The 24,265-nt window shown below is 40.7% G+C and overlaps 1 protein-coding gene across 1 annotated transcript in view; it reads right to left on the bottom strand.

The window, feature by feature from the left end:
* LOC126092451 (TBC1 domain family member 23) overlaps positions 1-24,265 on the bottom strand; it is a 251,795-nt gene that overhangs the window by 111,653 nt on the left and 115,877 nt on the right. The window contains exons 8-9 of the mRNA XM_049908052.1: positions 7,776-7,989; positions 4,116-4,266 (exon numbers count right to left, since the gene is read on the bottom strand). Of these exons, the coding sequence (XP_049764009.1) occupies positions 4,116-4,266; positions 7,776-7,989 (365 nt within the window). The remainder of the gene's footprint in view (positions 1-4,115; positions 4,267-7,775; positions 7,990-24,265) is intronic.

The raw sequence follows: 24,265 nt of genomic DNA, 5'->3' as shown, positions 1-24,265 counted from the left end.
GGCAGATTGTTTCTACAAACGAGCATTAATAAAATTTATATTCTTGATTGTCACAAACATTTGACTGCTTCTTTTAAACATGACAAAATTTCCGAAATGAGCGACAAACATTTTAAGTAACAGTCATTTTTTAGACCCACAACACTCTTTAAAGTGGCTGGACCTCAAAGTGTGAAGAATCTATTTCATCATACAAGTAATGTTATTTTTAAGAATAGTAGACCCCACTCCAAGAAACTGCTAGAACCCTACAGAAACCAATCATTCAAATAAAAAATAAGTTTTCACAATAATTCTTTTCCTGGAAATAGTAACACAAATGACTGGGAATGCATTCACATTTCCTCATACTGTGCAAGAGGAAGGGTCTTAGCAATGCTGACTGCTATTTTATAGTACTCACTGCCCCACCTAGTATACAACCACTTCTCCTTCCTACTATAAAGGAAAACTAAACCAGTACAGCGACACATAACCAATCAGTAGTACAGACAAATTATACAGATTGAAAGAACATTGAAAATAAGTAGCAAATGACTTACAGAAATGTGCAATGCAGAATGAATGACATGTAATAAAATGGCAAATATGGCACAGGAAACCTACCATTATATTAACAATATTAGGAAAAGGATAGATTAATGGTTACTCACTGTAAAGATAACCTGTTGAGTTGAAGATGGGCACAATGAAAAGACTGTTACACACTACAGCTGTCAGCCAAAGCCTTCTTCAGTAAAGAAAACACACATTCACACAAGCAAGTGCACCTCATGCATGCATGAGCACTACCACAGACAGCACTTTTCATACCAGTTACTAAATTAGGAAATGAGATACTAAAAGTAGTAAATCAGATGTCAAAAGAGGATGTAAAATGCGGACTGGTAATAGCAAGGAAAATATTTCTGAAAAAGTTATTTCAGGGAGCATCTGTATGAACTGTAGACTTATATGGAAGTTAAAGATGGAGGTAAACAGTGCAGATAAAAAGAGTAACAGAAACTTTGAAATGTGCAATTACAGAAGAATTCTATAAATTAGTTGGGAGATGGAGTAACTAATCAGCAAGTACCACAGTGAAATAGGGTGAAAAGAGGTATATGGCACAACTTGACGAAAAGATGTGATATATTGATAGGGCATAGCCTGAGGCATCAAAGAATATTAAAAATAAATGAAACGCACCAGTTTGCTTTTGTTCTACAATATTACTTTTATTGTGTTAACCGGTTTCCGGCTTACAAGGCCATCTTCAGGCATTTACTGAGTATTGTCACCAAAGAAGTTACAATGTTTAGCAAACAACAGAAACAACGGAACATTCTGTTAACATGAATATTAAAAACTTGAATGCATATTACTAATGTTCCACAATGATATTTATTTAATAGTTTGTTATGAACCTAGGTCATTGTCAGATAACTCAATACTAAATGGATAGTCCACACAACTTCAGCGAGAATTCATGGCCTTATGAAGATTGTTTTCCAAAGATATGTGACACTTTAAGACTACATCGATACAAAAGCACAAGCATAATGTAATACCAAAAGGCTCCGAAGAAATAAGTCTTATATTACAGTGTATTCAAAGATTAAAAGTATGAATTTATATGCAAAATATGTTGGTCAAGTGATTAACGGCACAGACTACTATGTCATATGGACAAACTGGTGAATGTGATGAACAGGCAGTAAAAAAGGGGTGTGTGTGTGTGTGTGTGTGGGGAGGGGGGGGGGAATAATATGCATATTATCTGCTGGTGAGAGCACTATATTAACTGGCTGCCGTTGCTTTAGTAAGGGAGTGTAGTGAAACTATAACTGGCCATTAACGACTAGATCAGGATTCTTTGACTGGTGTTTATTAACAGCCAGAATTTTGATTAATGTCAGTTTTCCAACTTCCTGTGTGGAGATCATAATAGTTAATATCACATAAATGAAATTCAAATGTAGCGCATTCAACAAAGATGAAATCTTACAGTCTCCAACTCCTTTCATGCTTAGTTATAGTCCTACCTGATTAAAATGGCTCTGGGCACTATGGGACTTAACATCTGAGCTCCTCAGTCCCCTAGACTTAAAACTACTTAAACCTAACTAACCTAAAGACATCACACACATCCATGCCCAAAGCAGGATTCGAACCTGCGACTGTAGCAGCAGCATGGTTCCGGACTGAAGCACCTAGAACTGCTTGGCCACAGCGGCCGGCCCTACCTGATTGACCTACATATAATTTGCCATACAGATTGCAGGAAATCCTGTAAATTCCATTCTAGCAACAATATTCTTAATGTAAAAAGCTGCAGTATATTTCCTGGAAGTATCTGTGAAGTCCTAACTACATATAGCATGGGGGCGCATATGTTATCAGTAAGGTTTAGCACTGTCTCAGAAGGATGAAGAAGTGCCATTATCCTCTGTCTCTTCTTTCTACTGAGTATCTTTTCAATCAGGGTAGGAGTATAAATATTGCTGTATACTATTTCTTTAGTTATTTTCAATTCATTTTCAAAATCTAGTTCGGTTTGTGATATAAACAGCAGGCAGTGCACAATGGAGTGGGAGGCTGCAAGTCTGTTGCGGGATGCTGAAAACTGACAGGTATTACTGTGTGTGTAGAAGTTACTTTCACGTATAACTTAAGTAAATGCTGTTGCTTACTAATGTCAGTCATGAGGTCTATAAAGCTGATAAGAGTCTCCTTCCAACACCACTGTGAACTTAATTTTACTGTGATGTAAATGCAAATGATGAAAAAAATTATTTCATTATTTGGTGCTACCTGTCCATGAGCACACTTACCATCAGACAATTAAATAATTTTTTTTCAACATTTGAATTCACACCACAATAAAATGAAGTTTACACTTCTTTATCCTCCTCAAACAGCACTAAACCGCACTGACAACAAATGGGACCCACGCTATATGTAGGCAGAACTTCACAGATACTTCCCTAGAAACTAAAATCAAGGCAATATACTCCAGCTTTTTAAAACTAGGAATACTGTTGTCCACACTCTGTTTGACAGTAAAGATAAGATTCCTCCTTTAGAACAGAGTGGAATTTATACAATTTCCTGCAATCTGTGTGGCAAATTATATGTCGGTCGATCAGATAGGGCTAGAACTACTAGGCTGACTGAGCGTGAAAGGAGTTGAAGACTATAATATTCCACATTTGCTGAATATGCTGTGAATGAAAGCCATTTATATGATATTAAATGTGATGTTCTACACAGAGGAACCAAAGGCGGAAAATTAACATTACTTGAAATCTGGTCCATAATGACCTAACACAGTTGCATTATTCACCTTTCCTAAATCAGCAGCTGCCAGTTAATATTTCTTTCATTATTAAATAATATGCTTGTTATAACTGTTCCACACTCACATTTCATAGACTCCTTCCCCCCACACCCACCCCCCACCCCCTGGCCACCTTTTTACCGACTGTTCATCACGTTCACCAGTTTTTCCATACAACATAGTAGACTGTGCCATTATGTACACACACAACATATTTGGCTGATACATTCAAACTTTTTATCATGAATATACTGTAATATAAGATTTATTTGTTCAGAGTTTCCCTGGGTATTACATTATGCTTGTGTTTTTGCATAGACATAATTGTAAAATGTTACAAATTTTGAAAAACAATTTTATACAATTTTATACAGCTATGAACTCTCACTGAAGTTTAGTGGACTACCTGTTTAGTATTAAGTTATCTGACAATAGCATACATTCATAATGAATTATTAAATAAATATTATTGTGGAACATTAATATTGTTTATTCAAGTTGTTAATATGTCTATGTTTCCCCGAGAACCAATGGAATATTCCATAAATATCATCAAAGAATAGCTAATTTGACAATGGCGGGGGGAGTGAGAAAAGGGGAGAGGAGGACTGTAGTGGAAGACAAAGGCCTGACTATTGCAATCAAGATCAAACAGGACATTGGCTGCTGTAGTTCACAAGACTCACTAGTGTGGAGAGCTGCAGTAAAGCAGTGTTTGGACTGAAGACCACAACACCTACAATCAAACAAAATTAAAGGCTGTTTAAGCAGATTTGTAGTGAGCACTGGCACATACCTGATCTTGCCAAAGAGATCTGATGAACTTGAATTTGGGCGAACAGTTTCAGACGCCTTCTTCTCTGTGCTGGGTGCGCAAACAAGACAGCTCTCTGTATTGTGATCTTCTAAATACTGGTTCAAGTCTTCTCTCAGAAATTCGTGGACAGCTAGAAATAATAATTATCTGGTTAAATAAAATGTTCAAATCACAAGTAACGAATATTCTGAAAAGCCATAGTCAAACAACTTGCAAATCAAAAGCCTATTACCAAGAAAACACAGCAGACCATTTGCTGTTTGTACTTTTCAATCTTAAATAAGAAATGTACCTCAGGGGTGGGCATAAAATGATAACTGGATCCTTCTATCATCCACCAAACTCGATCAGCTGATGAAACTGAAAACTTTAGACAAAACGTCAGTTCGCTTGTAAGTAAGTTCCCCATCATCCAGAAAATTGGAAAAATAACAGTTTTGTTAGAGGTGGGTGTGATAAGAAATTCCTGTGAACATTACTACATGCCTTCTCTGAAAACTACCTACAACAGATAGTTCCGAATGCCACTCATGATGGTAATACATTGCATCCAACGGCAACAAATAGACATGACCTCTTTGAGGACATCCACATCGAAAATGATATCAGTGACCGTGAGGCAGTTGTGGCAACAATAATTACCAAAGTACAAAAAGACAAATAAAACAAGCAGAAAGATACATCCATTCAGTAAACTAGATAAAAAAATCAAGTGTCATAACTCACTGAGGACTATAGACACACACACTGAATGAAATGCATTTAGCTGTCAAGAGGGATAGTATGTGAAGCCTTCAGTGACTACCATAGCAGAATATTGTCAAATGATCTTTCACAAAACCCAAAGAAATTCTGCCCATATGTAAAGGCTATTAATGGCACCAAAGTTAAAGAGTTGAGTCCCTAGTGAATGAGACAGAAACTGAAATTGAGAGTAGGAAAGCAGAAGTTGAACTGCTTAACTCTGTTTTCAAATGTCCCATTACAAAGGGAAACCCAGGAGAGTTGCCCCAATTTAATCCTTATGCCACTGAAAAGATGAATGAAATAAGTAGGCTGTGTCAGTGGTGTTGAGAAAAAGCTGAATTTGTTGAAATTGAACAAAGTTCCAGGGCCCTATGAAATCCTTATCAGATTCTAGCCCTCTTCTAACTATAATCTATCGTAGATCCCTCAAACAGGAAACTGTGCCCAGTTCTTGGAAAAAAGGACAGGTAAAACCCTTCTACAAGAAGGGTAGTAGAAGTGATCTGCAAAACTACCATCTAGTATCCTTGACACCGATTTGTTGTAGGATCTTATAACATACTCTGAGCTGAAACACAATGAGATATCTTGAACAGAACAACCTCCTCAATGCCAACCAGCATGGATTCTGAAAAACATCGATCATGTGAAGCCCAACTCACATTTTTCTCACATGACATACTGAAAGATTTGGATCAAGACTGTCAGGTAGACGCAGTATTTCTTGATTTCTGAAAAGCATTTGACTCAGTAACATCCCTATACTTATTGTCAAAACTCCTATCATATAGATTATCATGTAAAATTAGTGACTGAATTGAAGACTTTTGGTAGGGAGGACGCAACATGTAATCTCAGATGGAGAGTCCTTGTCAGATATAGAAGTAACTTCAAGTGCGTGCATCCCTGGAAAGTGTGTTGGAAACCTTGCTGTTCATGTTGTATATTAATGACCTTGCTGGCAATATTCATAGCAATCTCAGACATTTTGCAGATGATGCAGTTATCTATAACCAAGTACTGTCTGAAAGAAGCTGCACAATTATTCTGTCAGATCTTGTAAGATTTCAAAGTGGTGTGAAGACTGACAACTTGCTTTAAATGTTCAGAAATGAAAAAAGTATGTACTTCACAAAATGAAAGAACATAGCACCCTTTGAGTACAATATAAATGAGTCACAGCTGGAATCGGCTTCTGTTTATTGGTAGAATACTAGGGAAGTGCAATCAGTCTACAAAGGAAATTGCTTACAAATCACTCATGTGACCCATTCTAGAATATTGCTCAATTCAGTGGGACCTGTACCAAATGGGAGTAACAGGGGATATTGAAAATATACAGCACAAACTGTCAGAGGTTTGTTTAACCCGAAATGTGAATAATTACAGCATGCACAGAGGCAGTCAGACAATAATTTCCAGATGTGAATGGATTGGGAAAAATGTCTAATAACTGGTACAATGGGATGTACCCTCTGTCATGCACTTCATAGTGGTTTGCAGAATATAAATGTAGATGTATCTTTGTCATCTATGAACAAAACTCTAAACTGGCAAGCACTTAAAAACGTGTCAAACCAATCTTTGCACATCAGAAGTATCCATCTGAACTAACCCATAGATAGATACTGTTTATCTCATCAATCTGGATTCTTAAAATACACTACATTATGGTTGGCTGGCTCAACATTCAATACAGCTCTAACTTGGAAAATTCAATCTTTCTTATCCCCTATCTACCCTCTGATAGAACATCAGAGGGTAGATACATTGTCCTTCTAAATTAGAAATGCATTCCTGTCCGAGCTGCCAGAGATGGCAGTCATGTGCGTGACTTGTGCTTGCTTGTATGGATGAATGTGTGTGTGTGTGTGTGTGTGTGTGTGTGTGTGTTGTGTGTGTTGTGTGTGTTTTTCCTTTTCCGAGAAAGGCTTTGGCTGTAAGTTAAATGTGCAACAGTTTTTTTGTTGTGCCAGTCTGCAACACAAAGTGTCACCTCAACAGTGACTAGCAATCTTGTTCCTTATAATGTTGATTTCTCAACCTGGAGTTTACATTGTTTCAATACTTTACCTACTACAATTTTATCCGTGCCTCTAGATCTATATATTACGCTGATCCTGTACAGAGAGATCTATCTCTGGGATGTGGAAAATACATTTCACTAAGTGCAATACAGTGAAATAACTTAATATTAAGAAAGATTATTGTACTACAGTACTAACATCAACTATAAAGTGGCCAGAACCGTTACTTCACTCTAGTCACTGAGACAATAATGCAACCACTACTCAAAATCTATGGAACCTTTACTTTGAACACAATCTCTGGAATATAGGACTATAGTTAAAAACTATGTAAGTCTCTCATTGCTTTTTTTATTGTTAGAGCTGTTCATTTCAAACACTTCCATTTAAAGATTTTATTTCAATTGTTTCCTTCTGATGCAACCAACCAAATTCAGCAAAGAATGCCCTTGAAGCTGAAAAATGTGCATTAGGTGCAAGTTGGGAAATGTATTCCAAGTAAAAATATTTCTCAATCATAACAGAACAATTCAGATGTGTGTAGGCTCAGCACCATGAAGTCCTTGAGGGTCAAGATAGTTAAAGAATTCTATCTGAACAAGGCAGATTATTGTTGTTGAACATATATGGAAGTACGATGGATTCCAAATGTTTCTCACAAAATAGAAACTGCACATCAAGGAACACAGCACAAGCCTCATGCAGATTAAGTGACCTTAGTACGTGAAAAAGAAATCAACTGTAGCTGTAGCTGTGCAATATATTATGCTTACAAAGAGCTGAAATAACACCAACAAATGAAAAATGGTGGTGGTTTCTCATTAAAACTAAAAATAAATTAAAGGCAATTAATGTTGATAATCACCTTGGTATCCTCCAGTGAGCATGCTGACAAAACTGGTGTGCTTCTGTAAGAAAGAAGCAACAACCATGTGAGTGTACTGATCTTCTTCGACACGGCCAGAGCCTAGGAAACAAAGGTGCTCACCGCCAGCAGCTGATCGAGCTGCTAGTGCCTGGCGTTGTGCTGATAACAAGCCCTGAACAGCTGTAGCAAATGCTGCTGGCTCTTGCAGCATCTGCAAAATAGAGATATACTGACTCATCTGTGTTAACCGGTCCATTCACTTTCAATAAACTGCTTGACTGAATGATGAGCAATAAAATTTTCTGAATGCCTTATCTGAAACTTAGCAGAAATATGACAGTAATGTAATATGCTACAAGGTAAATACATAAGTGTTGTGAAAGCTCTGTTCTCCAAGGAAGCAAGGTATTGACTGAGCATTAAGCCCCATAGTCATACAAGGCCAATGAGTACCATTATTTTTATGTAATAGTATTTTGATTTTATTAAACAAGAGAAAATCCAGGAAGGAATGAAACATTATTATGAGAAGCTATTATTATGCTACTCACCATATAGCAGAGATGCTGAGTCACAGACAGGCACAACAAAAAGCCTTTCACAAAGCACACACACACACACACACACACACACACACACACACACGCGCGCGCGCGCGTGCGGCTGCAGTCTCAGCCAATTGAAACCACCTGTGAACGGCAGCAGCAGTGCATGATGGGAGTTGCGACTGGCTGGGGGTAAGGAGGAGGCTGGCGCGGGGAGGGGGAGGGATAGTATGGTGGGGATGGCAGATAGTGAATTGCTGCAGGTTAGACGGAGGACAGGGGAGAGGTGTGGAGGGAGGGAGGGAGGGAGGGAGGGAGGAAGGGAGGGGAGAGGTGTGGAGGCAGGGAGGGAGGGAGGGGAGAGGTGTGGAGGCAGGGAGGGAGGGAGGGGAGGGGGAGGAAGTAGTGGAAAAGAAGAGAGAGAAATAAAGAGAAATAAAGAGAAATAAATAAAAGACTGGGTGTGATGGTGGAATGATGGCTGTATAGCGCTGGAATGGGAGCAGGGAAGGAGTTGAACGGGTGAGGACAGTGACTAACAAAGGTTGAGGCCAGGAGGGTTACAGGAACATAGGATGTATTGCAAGGAAAGTTCCCACCTGTGCAATTCAGAAAAGCTGGTGTTGGTGGGAAGGATCCATATGGCACAGGCTGTGAAGCAGTCATTGAAATGAAGGATATCATGTTTGGCAGCGTGTTCAACAACAGGGTTGGTTGGTTGTTTTGGGGAAGGAGACCAGACAGCGTGGTCATCGGTCTCATCGGATTAGGGAAGGATGGGGAAGGAAGTCGGCCGTGCCCTTTCAGAGGAACCATCCCGGCAATTGCCTGGAGTGATTTAGGGAAATCACGGAAAACCTAAATCAGGATGGCCGGACGCGGGATTGAACCGTCATCCTCCCGAATGCGAGTCCAGTGTCAACAACAGGGTGGTCCACTTGTTTCTTGGCCACAGTTTGTCAGTGGCCATTCATGCACATGGACAGCTTGTTGATGGTCATGCCTACATAGAATGCAGCACAGTGGTTGCAGCTTACCTTGCAGACCACATGACTGATTTCACAGGTAGCCCTGCCTTGGATGGGATAGGTGATGTTAGTGACCTGACTGGAGTAGGTGGTGTTGGGAGGATGTATGGGACAGGTCTTGCATCACGGTCTATTACAGGGGTATGAGCCATGAGGTAAGGGGTTGGGACCAAAGGTTGTGTAAGGAAGGACGAGTATACTGTACAGGTTCGGTGGATGGCGGAATACCACTGAGGGAGCGGTGGGAAGAATAGTGGTCAGGACATTTCTCATTTCAGGGCATGACGAGAGGTAATCAAAACCCTGGCAGAGAGTGTAATTTAGTTGCTCCAGTCCTGGGTGGTACTGAGCTACAATGGGAATGCTCCTATGTGGCTGGACAGTGGGAATTTGGGAGGTGGTGGGAGACAGAAAAGATAAGGCAGGGGAGATTTGCTTTTGAATTAGGTTGGGAGGATAATTGCGGCCAGTGAAGGCTTCAGTGAACCTCAGTATATTTCGAGAGGGACTGCTTGTCACTGCAGATGCGACGACCATGGGTAGCTAGGGACCATGGGTAGCTAGGCTGTATGGAAGGGACTTCTTGGTATGGAATGGGTGGCAGCTGTCGAACCACCAGCAATACCTCCACTTAGACAGCTGCCACCCATTCCATACCAAGAAGTCAATTCCTTACAGCATAGCCACCCGTGGTTGTCGCATCTGCAGTGATGAGCAGTTCCTCTCGAAATATACCGAGGGTCTCACTGAAGCCTTCACTGACCCCGATTATCCTTCCAACCTCACACAAAAACAAATCTCCCCTGCCTTATCTTTCCAGTCTCCCACCACCTCCCAAAGTCTCACCGTCTGGCCACATAGGAGCATTCCCCTTGTAGCTCAGTACCACCCAGGACTGGAGCAACTGAATTACATTCTCCGCCAGGGTTTCGATTACCTCTTGTCGTGCCCTGAAATGAAAAATGTCCTGCCCACTATTCTTCGCACCCCTCCCACAGTGGTACTCCGCCGTCCACCGAACCTACTCCGCCGTCCACCGAACCTACAGTACTCCGCCGTCCACCGAACCTACAAAGTATACTCGTCCATCCTTACACAACCTCTGGTCCCAACCCCTTACCTCATGGCTCATACCCCTGTAATAGACCGTGATGCAAGACCTGTCCCATACATACCTACTCCAGTCCAGTCACTAACATCACCTATCCCACCGAAGACAGAGCAACCTGTGAAACAGTCATGTGATCTACAAGCTAAGCTGCAAGCTGCCTGTCCACATGAATGGCCACTGACAAACTGTGACCAAGAAACAAGTGGACCACCCTGTTGCTGAACATGTTGCCAAACATGATATCTTTCATTTCAATAAGTGCTTCACAGCCTGTGCCATACGGATCCTTCCTATCAACACCAAGCTTTCCTGAATTGTGCAGGTGGGAACTTTCCCTGCAATACATTGTATGTACCCGTAACCTCGCCTGAACCTTTGTTAGTCACTGTCCTCACCCATCCAGCCCCTTCCCTGTTCCCATTCCAGCACCACACAGCCATCATTCCACCACCACACCCAGTCTTTTTATTTCTCTCCACTACTTACCCAACCCTCCCCACCTCTCCCCTGCCCTCCGTCCAACCTGCAACACTTCACTGTCCGCCACCCCCACCATACTATCCCTCCCCCTCACTGACCCAGCCTCCACCTTATCCCCACCCAGTGGACACTCCCATCATGCACTGTTGCTTCTGCTCACAGTGTGGTTTCAGTTGCCTGAGAGTGCAGTTGTGTGTGTAAGTTGGTTTGTGCGTGTGTGTGTGTGTGTGTGTGTGTGTGTGTGTGTGTGTGTGTGTGTGTGTGTGTGTGTGTCTTGTTGACGAAGGCCTTAATGGCTGAAAGCTTTATTTACGAGAGTCTTTTTGTTGTGCCTGTCTACAACTCAGGATCTCCGCTCTCTCTCTCTCTCTCTCTCTCTCTCTCTCTCTCACACACACACACACACACACACACCTGTCCCCCTATATTTAGCTCAGTAGACTGACAGCTCTTTACTTGTCCACAGCAAGGGTAATGGGATGAGGTAGGAGTGTGGGGTGAGGTGGAAGTGTGGGGGAGGGATGGAGATAGGTGAGAGGCAGCGAGGGGTTGGGGGAAGAGTCTTGTGGGAAAGTGAGAAGGCGTCTGTGAGCTAGCTAGCTAGGGGTGCAGGTAGAGGGTACAGGTGGCAGGTGGCAGAAGGCTGGGCATAGACTAGGGTGTGACACAACAGAACACAGCTGGCTGATGTGGGGTCACCACACACGCGCGCACACACACACACACACACACACACACACACACACACACACACCAGCTAGCTTTGTGCTGTTATCTCACACCCTAGTCTATGAACTTGAATGCCAAGCTGTCTGCCTCCTGCCCCCCTCTACCTGCCTCCCACCGCTCTCCATCCCTCACCCCACCCCACCTCAGTATACTCACCGTGAGCCAGTGAAGACCTTGCAATCAACTAAGCATGTGCGTAGAGTGAACATGTGTGTTTGTGTGTATGTTTATCCTATAGCTAGCGAAAGCTAGCCGAGCTCCGTACCTTCTCTTTGTGTATCTGTCAATGATGCAGCACTTTTGTCTTTTAGTGAGTTGCCTCTACATCTACACGGATAGTCTGCAAATCACACTTAAGTGCCTGGCAGAGGGTTCATCAAATCACCTTCACAATAATTCTCTATTATTCCAACCTCAAACAGTGCATGGAAAAAATGAACACCTCTATATTTCCATGCGAGCTCCGATTTCCTTTATTTTATGATGATGATCGTTTCTCCCTATGTAGGGTGGCATCAACAAAATATTTTTGCACTCCGAGGATAAAGTTGGTAATTTAAATTCCATGAGAAGATTCTGCTGCAATGAAAAATGCCTTTGTTTTAATGATGTCCACCCCAAATCCTGTATCATATCAGTGACACTCTTTCTCGTATTTCATGATAAAAAAAACATGCTGCTCTCCTTTGAACTTTCTCGATGTACTCCATTAATCCTATCTAATAAGAATCCCAGACCACACAGCAGTACACCAACACAGGATGAACAAGTGTAGTATAGGCAGTCTCTCTAGAAGATCTGTTGCATTTTCTAAGTGTTCAGCCAATGAAACAAAGTCTCTGGTTTGCCTTCCCCACATTTTCTATCTGTTTTTTTTTTTCCAATTTAAGTTGTTAGTAATTGTAATTTGTAAGTATTTAGTTGATTTGACTGATTTACCATGTAACCAAAGTTTAACAGATTCCTTTTAGCACTCATGTGGATGACCTCACACTTTTCATTATTTAGGGTCAATTACCAATTTTTGCACCATACAGATACGTTTTCTAAATCATTCTACAATTTGTTTTGATTTTCTGATGACTTTACTAGATGATAAATGACTTCGCTTACATAGATAAGGAACAGCAGTGGACCTATAACACTACCTTGGGGTAAGCCAGAAATCACCTCTATTTTACTTGATGGCTTTCTGTCAATTACTACAAATTGTGACATCCATGTCAGGAAATCACAAGTCCAGTCACATAACTGAGACAATATTCCATAAGCACACAATTTCATATAAGTCGCTTGCGTGGTAATGTCAAAAGCCTTCTCGAAATCTCCTTTATTCCTACACAGGTTAATGCAAGTGAAATGTTCATTCCTCACTGCTGTCAAATTTGTTAAGTACTATTTCAGTACATTAATAAATTACTGGACAAATCTTCACATTCCCACAATTTTCAGTGCTGTCCTATACACAAAATGGCACACTAAAGCATGTGGCTTGTGCCATCCACATCCTGCAATTCACTGGTCATCTAGTCCTGACTGATCCCCTATCTTCAGGGGATTTTATACCTATTCCATCTTCAGACGATAACTTAAAACACACAACTTGCACACAAAGAAAAAAAGGCATAATAAATCAACTCAACAATAGGTCCCTCACAGTCATTACAGTGTGCATTCTAAGCCACACTCAAATGAGCTTAGCCAACATATGTATTCACTGTACAGAACATGAAACTGTACATGAAATCTAAGACAAACAAAAGAAAGACAATGAAACAGGTGTTTTGGAAAACGTATAGAGGTATTATTAAGTGTCATATGGATGATTAAGTTCTTAAAACAGAATAAAGCCCAGAGAGAAATGAAACATTCAGTAACAAAAGACAGGCAATATTTGTCAACAACTACCAAACTGTTTCATAGCTGACAGCATTTTCCAAAATTTTTGAGAAGGTGATGTATTCTACAGCAGTATCTCACCTTATCAACACTGTATCCTTAGCATATCACAGTTTGGGTTTCAGAAGAGCTGCTCTGCTGAGAATGCCATTTACACATTCACTCACCAGATTTTACAAGCATTAAATAATAAAATAGTGTCAATTGGTATTATCTGTGACGTCTCTAAGGCATCTGACTGTGTGAATCACAATATTCTCCTAGATAAATTGACATTTTAGCCAATCGACAGATAATGTCATATCTAACTAAAAGAATGCAGAAAGTTAAGCTAAGTAATACAAGCAATATAGTCCAGGGACATAATTCTGATTGGGCAGAAATCACGTACGGCATTCCCTCAGGTTGAATCCTAGGTCCTCTTACATGTAAATAATCTTCTGTCTAGTATACAATGAGAAGGATTAGTTCTTTTTGCAGATGACACTAGTATTGTAATCAATCCAAGCATATGTACAGGAAAAAGAAGAAATGGTACACTAAGTTCTTAAAGGTGTCACTGTTGGTTTTCTGAGAATGGTCTCACCCTCAATTTTAAAGATGCAACATATTCAGTTCTGCATGTCTAGAGGTACTGCACCAATTGTAAGTGTAACACACAGTGAGGAAATAATAAACAGGGCGGAAACTTCAAAATTGTATGGTGTCCATATTGATTAGAATTTGAACTGGAAAAAAATACGTTTTGGAATGCCTAAAACACCTTAGTTCAGCCACATTTGTGCTAAGAATCATTGGAAATCTTGGGGAGAGACAAATCAGTAAGTTGGCATATTTTGCATATTTTCATTCAACAATGTCATATGGAATAATGTTCTGGGGTAACTCATCTGTAGAACAAAGTCTTCGTTGCACAAAAGTGTGGTGTAAGAATAATATGTGGTGCTCACACATGACCATCTTGTTGACATCTGTTTAAGGAGTTGTGCATTATGACTATTGCTTCACAGTACATTTATTCTGTAATGAAGATTTCATGTAAATAATCTACTATAATCTACTACAGTTCAAAAGGAACAAAGAGGTACACAATTACAATACCAGAAGAAAAAAAGACATTCATTACTCCATGTTAAGCTTGTCTTCAGCACAAAAAGGGGTGCAAAATGCTGCAATAAAAATTTCTGATCAGTTACCCAGTGATATAAAATGTCTGACAGACGGCAAAGTAAAATGTGATAACTGAGAAAGTTTCTCCTTGACAGCTCTTCCTCTTCCATAGAAGAATTTCTGTTACTGTGTACTGGGGGGTGGGGGAAATCCTTTACAATGTTCAGAATGTAACCATATGTACAAATTAATTTTCAATGTGAATGTAAAATGACTAGTTCCACATCATCACAATCTATCATGCAAAATGATCCATGGAATGTGTAACTAACTATCCACATGGTAAACAAACTTAAATAGTAACTGAGGATAAATGGCTAAGTAAAAAGAAATGAAAGCTGGTATACAATCATCTAATCTAAAAATTTACTGACCTGTTTCGTTTAAAAGCTACTACTTAATCATTTGGTTTTTAACCCAAAAACTATACATTAACAAATATGTTCCTTAGAACATAAAGAGAGCAACTGCAGAAAGGTGACTTCTCTATTGTGAGACTTCTCAAATTCTCATCTGCCTATGGCTTTGTCTGTCACCATATAACACTTGGAAAAATTTACAGCTTTTGATGTCATTATGGATTTTAAAAATCAGAAGAAATCTCTTACATACTAGGTAATGTTCCTTTGAGTTTCAAGATACATATCTAGAAATTTATTGCCACCTGCTTTTATATAAGAGGTGATACCCAAAAGTCCCCAAAACATACGTGTTGCTCATGAAATCAAGTAGTACAATGAAACGCTGCCACATGGTACTTCATGTATGTGAGTCAATACCCCAAGAAGCTCTGTGCTAGGTGCTTCCATTACTATTTATGCACATTTCTCATTGTCACTTGTTGTGTATCTTGTGACATTGATGATGGTGGGTGTCTGGGAGCAACAACTGTGCATAAACCTTTGTTTCAGAGTCACAAAAACCATTGCAGAAGTGGGTAACTTGTTAAAGTGAGCATTTGGGGAAGACACATATAGGCCACAGTCAAACTTATGACTGGTTTAAACGTTTTCAAGGTTGTAGAACATAGTTTGACAATGATGCCCATTCAGGATACCGGTCAACCATCAATACTCCTGAAAATGTTGCTGCTGTTCAGAATGCGGTGCTGAAAGTTCACAGGCAGACAGTCTAGGACATATGCACTTTCATGGAGCTGACTTACTGGATATGTCAGAGGATTTTGTGTACTGAACTGCACATGCAACAGATTGTCACAAAGTTTGTACCGCAAATTCTCAGCAACAAGCAAAAATAGCATCATATGCAAGACTACACACAACGTCAAGAAAGGCTAGCAAGTTAATACTGGTGATGAAAGCTGGGCTTAAGGGACTGATTCTGAAACCAGAAATCAAAGCTCACCTGTTTCTTCAACATGAAAGGAACTGTTCATAAGGAGTTCATCCCTCCTCATCAGTCCATCAATGCAGTGTTCTACCACCACGGCAGCTGAGGGAGAATGTAAGAAGAATATGTCAGGAAAATTAAAATACAGGTGATTGGTTCCTCCATCATGACAACGTGAGGGTACGCAATGAGTTGATAATCCATGAGTTTCCGGCAAAAACAAAATTACAGTTGTTCCTCATACACCCTATTTACCCAACCAGGCACCGTACAAATTTTCTTTATTCCCCAGAAGGAAAACCCAAGTTAAAAGGCTTAAAATTTCACACAATAGAGGAGATTCATGCAAAATTACAGGTGCTAATAAAACTGGCTCTCAAAAAAAGCAGCCCCGAGAGCTTTTAGTTCATGGGAAAGTCATAGGGAGCAGTTTATACCCTCGCAAGGGGACTACTTTGAAGGAAGTGGTGGTGGTGGTGGTGGTGGTGGTGGTGGTGGTGGTGCATAAGATCCAGGTAAAGCATAATTTCATTTATGGTTTATTCCAGGAACATTTTAGTAGCACCTAGTATTTATAATATTTAAAAGACAGCACCTAATGTGTGGCAGCTTCATACCCTTTGATGACTTGCCTTAATGTACAAGCAAGGCAATGTTTGAGCAAACGGGAAAAGTTACTTTTTCTTTTAACAATGATAACTGAAACAAACACAAAACAGGTGAGGTAAAGCCTAGATGAAGTACAAACTGTAGTGCTTGAATTATCTAAGAACATTTTGTGTCACCTAAATAACAATAAAACAACGTACCACACTAGAACTAGGACTACAATTCACATACTATTGATACACCAGAATGTGCATGTATTCTCTAACAGGAAATACACAAGGAAGTGCTCAAATATTTTGGGAACTACATTTGATGCCACTGAATAGCTGTTTGATTCTGACACAGACTTGTGAAACATGCACCTATTGATATACAGCCAAATACTAAATGAAAGAAGAAAGTACACGAGACTATAATCAACAGAGCCAATACTGAGACAAGAACAATGTACGATATATTTCCAGCAACAGCAGCAGCAATATCATTAGGTCCAACATTTGTAAAAGCTATAAAAATTAATGCTGAATCACATGGAGCCATATAAGATTAGTCTATATGATGCTGGAACACCACACTGATTTCCACTGCAGGTCATCTTGAGTGTCCACCTTTTCCATAGGGTCTCATACAAATGGGATAGGAGAACACTTATCTCCCTAGATGTGGTAAAATTCTACAACTTTCTCCAATCACATGTATCACTGGTTTCTAAGTCTAATGTGATAATCTCCTGCACTTATAAAAGTCTTAATGCAGATAAAATGAAAATAATGATGTGTTACACCATAACTATGCTGAAAAGATCTGAAGATTACTCATAACAGTCTACATTGGTTGACTGCGTATATTATACCACAACTGTGACCTAAATAAATCATAATGTACAAATAATTTTAGATTTATTAAAAATAATGTTTCCAGATTGAAAAAGTCTGGACCTGATGTTTTGATGATTATTATTATTTTTTTTATTATTATTATTTGGGGGTTGAGGTGCTAAACAGCAAGTTCATCAGTTCCCTTGCTTGAACTAAATACAGACGAATGTGGTGACAATCCAATAATAAATTGGAAATTCAAGTTGTATTTCCACACAAGAATTGAAAAGACTACTCTGATATGGTGAGAATCATAAAATACCAACAATAAAAGTCAGATGAAACACAACAGCATAACTAGATAAAATCAAGGATCAAATACCAGGACAAACATGGTTAAATGGGGCTGGGTGACTGCTTAGAAATAACAGGTGATGAGGGACTCTGACACATTAAAATATCTCACTGAATATTTTGGGAAAAAGTCTTGACATCACACAAAATCTTAAAACACGAACCACACTCACCTCACTATCAGTTAAAATACAGGGTAGGTCCTGTGGGAGACCCTGAATTGTCCTCAGGTCATCATATAGAACACACTGAAATAAAATATGTCATATCGATAGCTGTGTTCCACATCGGTGATACCCTGGGGACGCTCCTCGTGATGTAGCAGAAAGCCACATGTTAATAGGTAATGACCAACTCTAATAAGGAACTAATAAGAAACCTGTCAAGAGCAAAGTTGCAATTTCACTCTTTAGCAGGGCTCATTTGATAGTGCTGTGTTAACAGTTATGACAGAAAAATATTATTTGCTAATGGCTCATAATGTGCATCAGAGGGCAACAGCAAATGAGTTTCTGGGATGTGCAGAGATCAATCTTATAGGGGATGTATGTATTAAACTTCACAAAATGGACATTATCGATATTCCATAAATGTACAAAACAAATCATTAGTTTGCACCATAAACAACAAATGAAGAATGGCACGCCACAGTGATCAGAAGGGTCGATACCATCCAGATTGAAGGTGAACCCCTTGGAAATTACAAACGGTGCAAGATGTTCAGCTAGGCATTCACTCTTAAGGAATGTGTATATAATCATACTGGTATAATGGGGTAGTGAGAACTATGTGAAAGAGCCTGTTGTGAAGCTTATCGTGAAACTGGCTATCCTAAGTGTAGTTGCAGGTAGTGCAATAACATGTTTTATGGGCACAGAAAAAAACAAACATACAGAGGCTGAACTTGTCCAGTGGTTCCAGGTGGTATGAATGGCAATGTCACACACTTTTCAGAAGGGTTAATTTACTCTAAAGGGATATGAGTTTTATATGCAGACCAGTAATCAAACAAAAGCAAGTTATTTTGACCAGTTATTGGCCAAAAGCAATGCTCATACTACAGTTGTAGTTCTCTTACACCCATTTTCCCACTCTTACTTGCTGTTATGTAAATATGCCCTACTGCTCTTGCAAGACCATGCACATGAGAAAGAATCATAGGGGGGCCAGAGCACCTCCAATTTCTTGCAGCACAGTAAATAACTTTCCAGTCAGTTTACCATCTAGATTAACAATCAGCATAACTGTATACAAATGTGTTAAGGCTGATCTTGATACAACTCTCTTGGTACCTCTAATTTCGAGGGTTCCTTCCAATATGCATTTCATCTTTAAATCATGATTGGTCAGAGTTGCAATGAATTCCTTACTGGACAGTGGGATAAGTCTGTTTATCTGACCTACAAATTTTCAGGCTGATTCCGCAGTTTGACATGGAGCATCAACTTGAAACTTTGCTTGGAATTTTGTTGTCTTATGTCTCCCAATTCTGTAGCACTGTTTGAAGTTATGCAACCATCCAATGCTTCCCTTGAAATCATCGCAATCTAATGTAGTAGGTTACTATCATGCACATCCTGTAAATTGTACCGAGCATCCTTGAAACATGCAAACACCAGTTTTTGGAACAAGTGTGCCTTGTCCTCCCTCGAATATCTGTAGTTTTTCTTAGGCACTACATGGTCATATTGTTGCAGACTTATTTGAAATCTGTTCCTTTTTTTATACTATGGTGCGAATGATATTCCATGTACATAATTATGTTCAGTACCCGCTCCTTGGGCAACAATTGCCCTTTACTACATTTCACTGAAGGATTTGTGGCTCCCTGTACAACAAGAATGATGAACTACACGGCTCAATGCCTAATCCAATATCACTTTCACTTGTTACACACATATCATCACTGTACTCCTCATGAACACTGTCCACACAGGCAAGCACATGCGACACTTCACATTATACTGATTGTTCTTGCAGGAACGCTAATATTTCATCTTCCAATTCTTTCTCACTCTGTAAAATTCCTCGTGTTCCTTTCTGATGAAATGTCGACTTCAGCAACTGTTACTGTAGATATAATGCAATGTTTGCTTTGTATCAGCACCACTAACACTGTAGCAGTGTTATTACTCATCGACAAAGCATTTCATCTATGCTCAGTAGCCTCATGCTGTGCTGACCACTGGATGCATCCAGTCCCACCCCCTGTTGCCATTAACAGTCAATATGGTAGTTGCGTGGTAGACAATATGTGGGGAGTCGAATGCCGTAAACATCATTGGCGTTTTGTGACCTCACACTCATGGGGTTTCTGGTAAGCCCCGTAAGGGCAACTTCAGCTCATCGGAGTCAGAATGAGGTAAGCTACAGTCGCACTGCATGTTTCACTGAATGCATCTTATTATCCCTCACTTCCAACCTCTGAGCCTCCAGATCTTCTTGGGCACAAATGAAGTAATAGCCTGCAGGGGGACTGAACAGCTAGCAGGAAGTGGAAGCGAACAAGCCCTCTTGGCATTCGCATCAGCATGTTAATTACCCTGGATCCCTCTGCGCCCCAGTACTCAGGACAAAATAATTCTGTCCTCTGCTTGCCTTTGCAAGAGACGGGGAGCGCCCTGCATTTCTCGCACCATACGATATGCTGGGTACATCTGGCCTATAGCGAGAAGGGCGCTGTGGGAATCTGAGCAGATGAGCAATTTCTTGCCACAACACAATCTCATCTATTCTAATGTCCTCAGGATAGCAAAGAATTCCACATAACAAACTGAAAACTGATCTGGGAGCCTTTTCCTTAGAATGTCAGAGAATGTGAAGAGAAGCCAATAAAATGAATGTTCTTGTAAAGAGTAATAAAATCACTGTGGCAATTTAAATGATTTTAAAGGTACGAAACTGGAGTACAACTCTTCCTGTATACAGTCACATCAACACATAACCTGGGCCTCTGTAGTACCCAGGAGGATCACCTTCTCCACCCCTTTTTAGACCTTAATAACCCCCCCCCCCCCCACATGTAATAACTCAAGGCCCCTCCCCCGTACAGATTCCAAATGTCATTGCTGTCCAAGGATGATTATGGAACGGATCTTTTAATGGTGGCTGAGCAACAGAGAGAGATGTTGGCAATTTTGTAACAGGCAGACCCTTGCATACCTGGCGAACCACGAAGAGAAGATGTTGAATAGACAGTGGATGTTCATCAGCCTCTGCACACAGGCTAGCAACTGGAATCGAGCAGTAAGCCCATGTTGACAATCTAATATCCTTGTGGTGAACTGCATCCAGCATTCTGCAGTATGAAGGTCTTGCTGCTCCATAAACCTGGCATTTCCATTGAAGTCACACAAAGTCCTTATAATGCTGGAGAAGACGTGTCCTGTTGGCTCCACAAGATCTAGGACTGACATATTTAAGGACGTTTAAAGCCTCAAAGCATATCAATTCTATGTCTTTAAGGTGTGGCAGCCACATCAAAAGTGAGGCACAGATAGGTAAATCAAAAAGAGTGGGAGCGATTAAAATCAGCACAGTTTTCTCGAAAGAAAATTTAAAACTTGAGGTTTTAGACCATTCCCCCAGCCACCTGATTGTCAAGTGCGGCCACTGCAAGGCTGGAGGAAGCACAGAAGATGAAGTAGTCATCCTCAAACAAGGAACACAATATGGGATACTATACTGTGGACGTAATACTGCCAAGTAAAAAATTGATAGCTGTTACACTTAAAACACTCCCTTGAGATACACCATTCTGTTGCTTAAAATGATCAGACATGGCATTCTAAAATACCTCTCCAAGAGGAAGGAACATATGAAAATGGGTAGACATTCATGGAACCCCCTCTCATAGTGTACAACAAAATAATATGCCTCCAGGTAGTGCTGTATGCCTTTTACAAATTGAAGAATACACTTATATGTGTTACTTATGAAGGAAAGCTTGCTGAATTACCACTTGGAGCAGGGTCAGGTTATTGAGTGTGGAGTGATACCTCCTGAACCAGTACTGGTAGTGACCTGGTAGGGACTTGGTTTTGAGAACCCACACTAGGCATTGGTTGACCATTTACCGCAGTGTTTTTCCTACACAGCTTGTGAGAGAAAGCTACAAGGTCAAAGCAGGTTGAACTTCTTAAGAAGTCAAAAGGGACAACTGGGTGGGTATGACAGTTGTTTAGTTGCAGAACTCCCTCAACTCAGGCAAGGGTGTGGTCACATGCTGTGAGATTATGGACATCTCAGGGCTGAAACGAGAATGGGCATCATAGGGGATAGTCAGTGTGGAAGAAAGGATGTCGACGAGTATAATGGAGAGTTTGAGAAGACCACCAATTTCACTGTGACCTTCAGCTACCTGAAAACTCAATGGCAGGGTTCCTCCATCTTAGGGTTAGGGCTTACATACCAAGCCCTGTGAGACACTACAAATGCCAGCAGTTTGGCCACACAACACTGATTTTCAGAGGTGAGGTGACTTGCGGGAAACGTGAAAAAGCACCCCATTTAATCTGGCACTGACCGAACGTCTACTATGTTACCCATCAACTACTTTGGCAGCTACGGAGCATCAAGTCAAGACAGCCTAGTTTTCACTGAGGAATGTAAAACTCAGCAACACAGCAACAAAATGAATCCCTTATGCAGAAGCCAGAAAAGAATATAAGAATATGAAACTGCCTGTCTTTGCCACTTCTTCTGCTTCCTTGGTGAAGAAACCTGTCTCCTAGGTAGACATTCAACATAGGCAATATTTAGCGTACCATTATACATCACCTGTACCTTTATCTGCCAAAGCAAAGAGAGTAAACATACAGCATCCCAGGCAGCTGTCAAAAGAGAAAGGCACTACATTACAGTGTGCTAAGAAACGATGCCCCAAAAGCAGAGTGCCTCTCAACTCCCCCTTTCCCCAACAACTTTGAAGAGAAAAGTTGCACGGAAAAGACCACAACATTTGGGTCAAAAGCTGTCCCAGGTATCAGAGACCTCAGAAAGGCACAGCTGACTGATAAGGAAGACATGATCGTGGAGTTACTTGCTTCATTACCAGACCCCGGCAGCCCCTCCACACCCCATCACTCTACCGGTGCCTCACTGCAAGGACAGGAATTAATCAAGACCATGCCACAGAAATGACTCCCATACTCCAGTGGAATATGAATGAATGCAAGACTCAGATGGAGGAATTGAGACTACTCGTACAGGACAGATCTATCTGCCTATGTCTCCAAGAGGCTCATTGTAAATGGACTGATGCACCTGTACTTGGAGACTATTGCCTGCAGAGGAAAGACTATCTTACGGGTGATATTGTTAAAGGTAGGGTAGTAGTGTTTGCCACTGACACATTCCACTCCTCACCTGTGTCCTTAACCAAAAGTGATCGCTTTTAGGATAGTGGCCCATTTTCACATCGCAGTATGCTCTGTGTACCTACTGCTCCATGAGACCATTGACAGAGAGATCCTCACACAGCTTACTGATGAATTTCTCCCTCCCTTTCTCCTTTCCAGGGACTTCAACGCACACAGTGCACTATGGTGATCTAACACCACTTCCCCCAAGGGTCGGATAGTTGATGATCCGACACGAATTACAGGTATCATATTGATGAACGTTGATGACACTACACATTTTAGCACCACTACAGGTTCATCTACAGCCCTAGGTACTTCCTTTTGCTTGCCTACCCCTGCAGACACAGCTCAGTGGGGAGTGGACAATGATCTTCATGGCAGTGATAACATCCTATCTTGATCCATCTGCCAGATGGAGCAGATCCCAAAAGGAAACCACTGAGATGGATGCTCAGAAATTATAACTGGATCCTTTATAGGCAGTTAGCTGTTTTCGAGCAATGTGATACCATTAATGTGGGTGGATTAATTTATAGCTGTGATTCACCGCGCCACTGATGCATCCATCTCACAGTCAAAGGAAACACTCGGGAAGCAGGTTGTCCCTTGGTGGAAAGATGAGTGTCATTCTGTAATCAGGGACAGTGGGCAGCTATGTGAAGTTTTGATCAGTGCCTTGCAGATGTGAATCTTGCAACCTTTCGAATGGCAAGAGCAAAGGAGAAAAGAATAATTCAAGAAAGTAAGCGGAGGTCTTTACAAGAGTTCCTAAACTCCATCATTTATCCACGTCTGCAAGCAAAGTATAGGAAGCCGTTAGAAGGATCTCAAAGCGGAACTCACAAGCACCAATAGCAGCTATACGGTAGCAGACGTATCTCATAACATCACCAAGAGACATTGTCAGCCCTGACAGTGACTGAATCATATAAATTCATTATGGGCAGTTCTAGCCAGGATCCAGCTTTCCATCATTATCAGTAGACAGCAATGGGTTGGTTTTGTTTTCCATTCCATCAGCATTGAAGAAT

The sequence above is a fragment of the Schistocerca cancellata genome, chromosome 7, assembly GCF_023864275.1.
Source record: "Schistocerca cancellata isolate TAMUIC-IGC-003103 chromosome 7, iqSchCanc2.1, whole genome shotgun sequence".
Lineage (NCBI taxonomy): Eukaryota > Metazoa > Arthropoda > Insecta > Orthoptera > Acrididae > Schistocerca > Schistocerca cancellata.
This window is presented reverse-complemented; position numbering and strand designations above follow the sequence as displayed.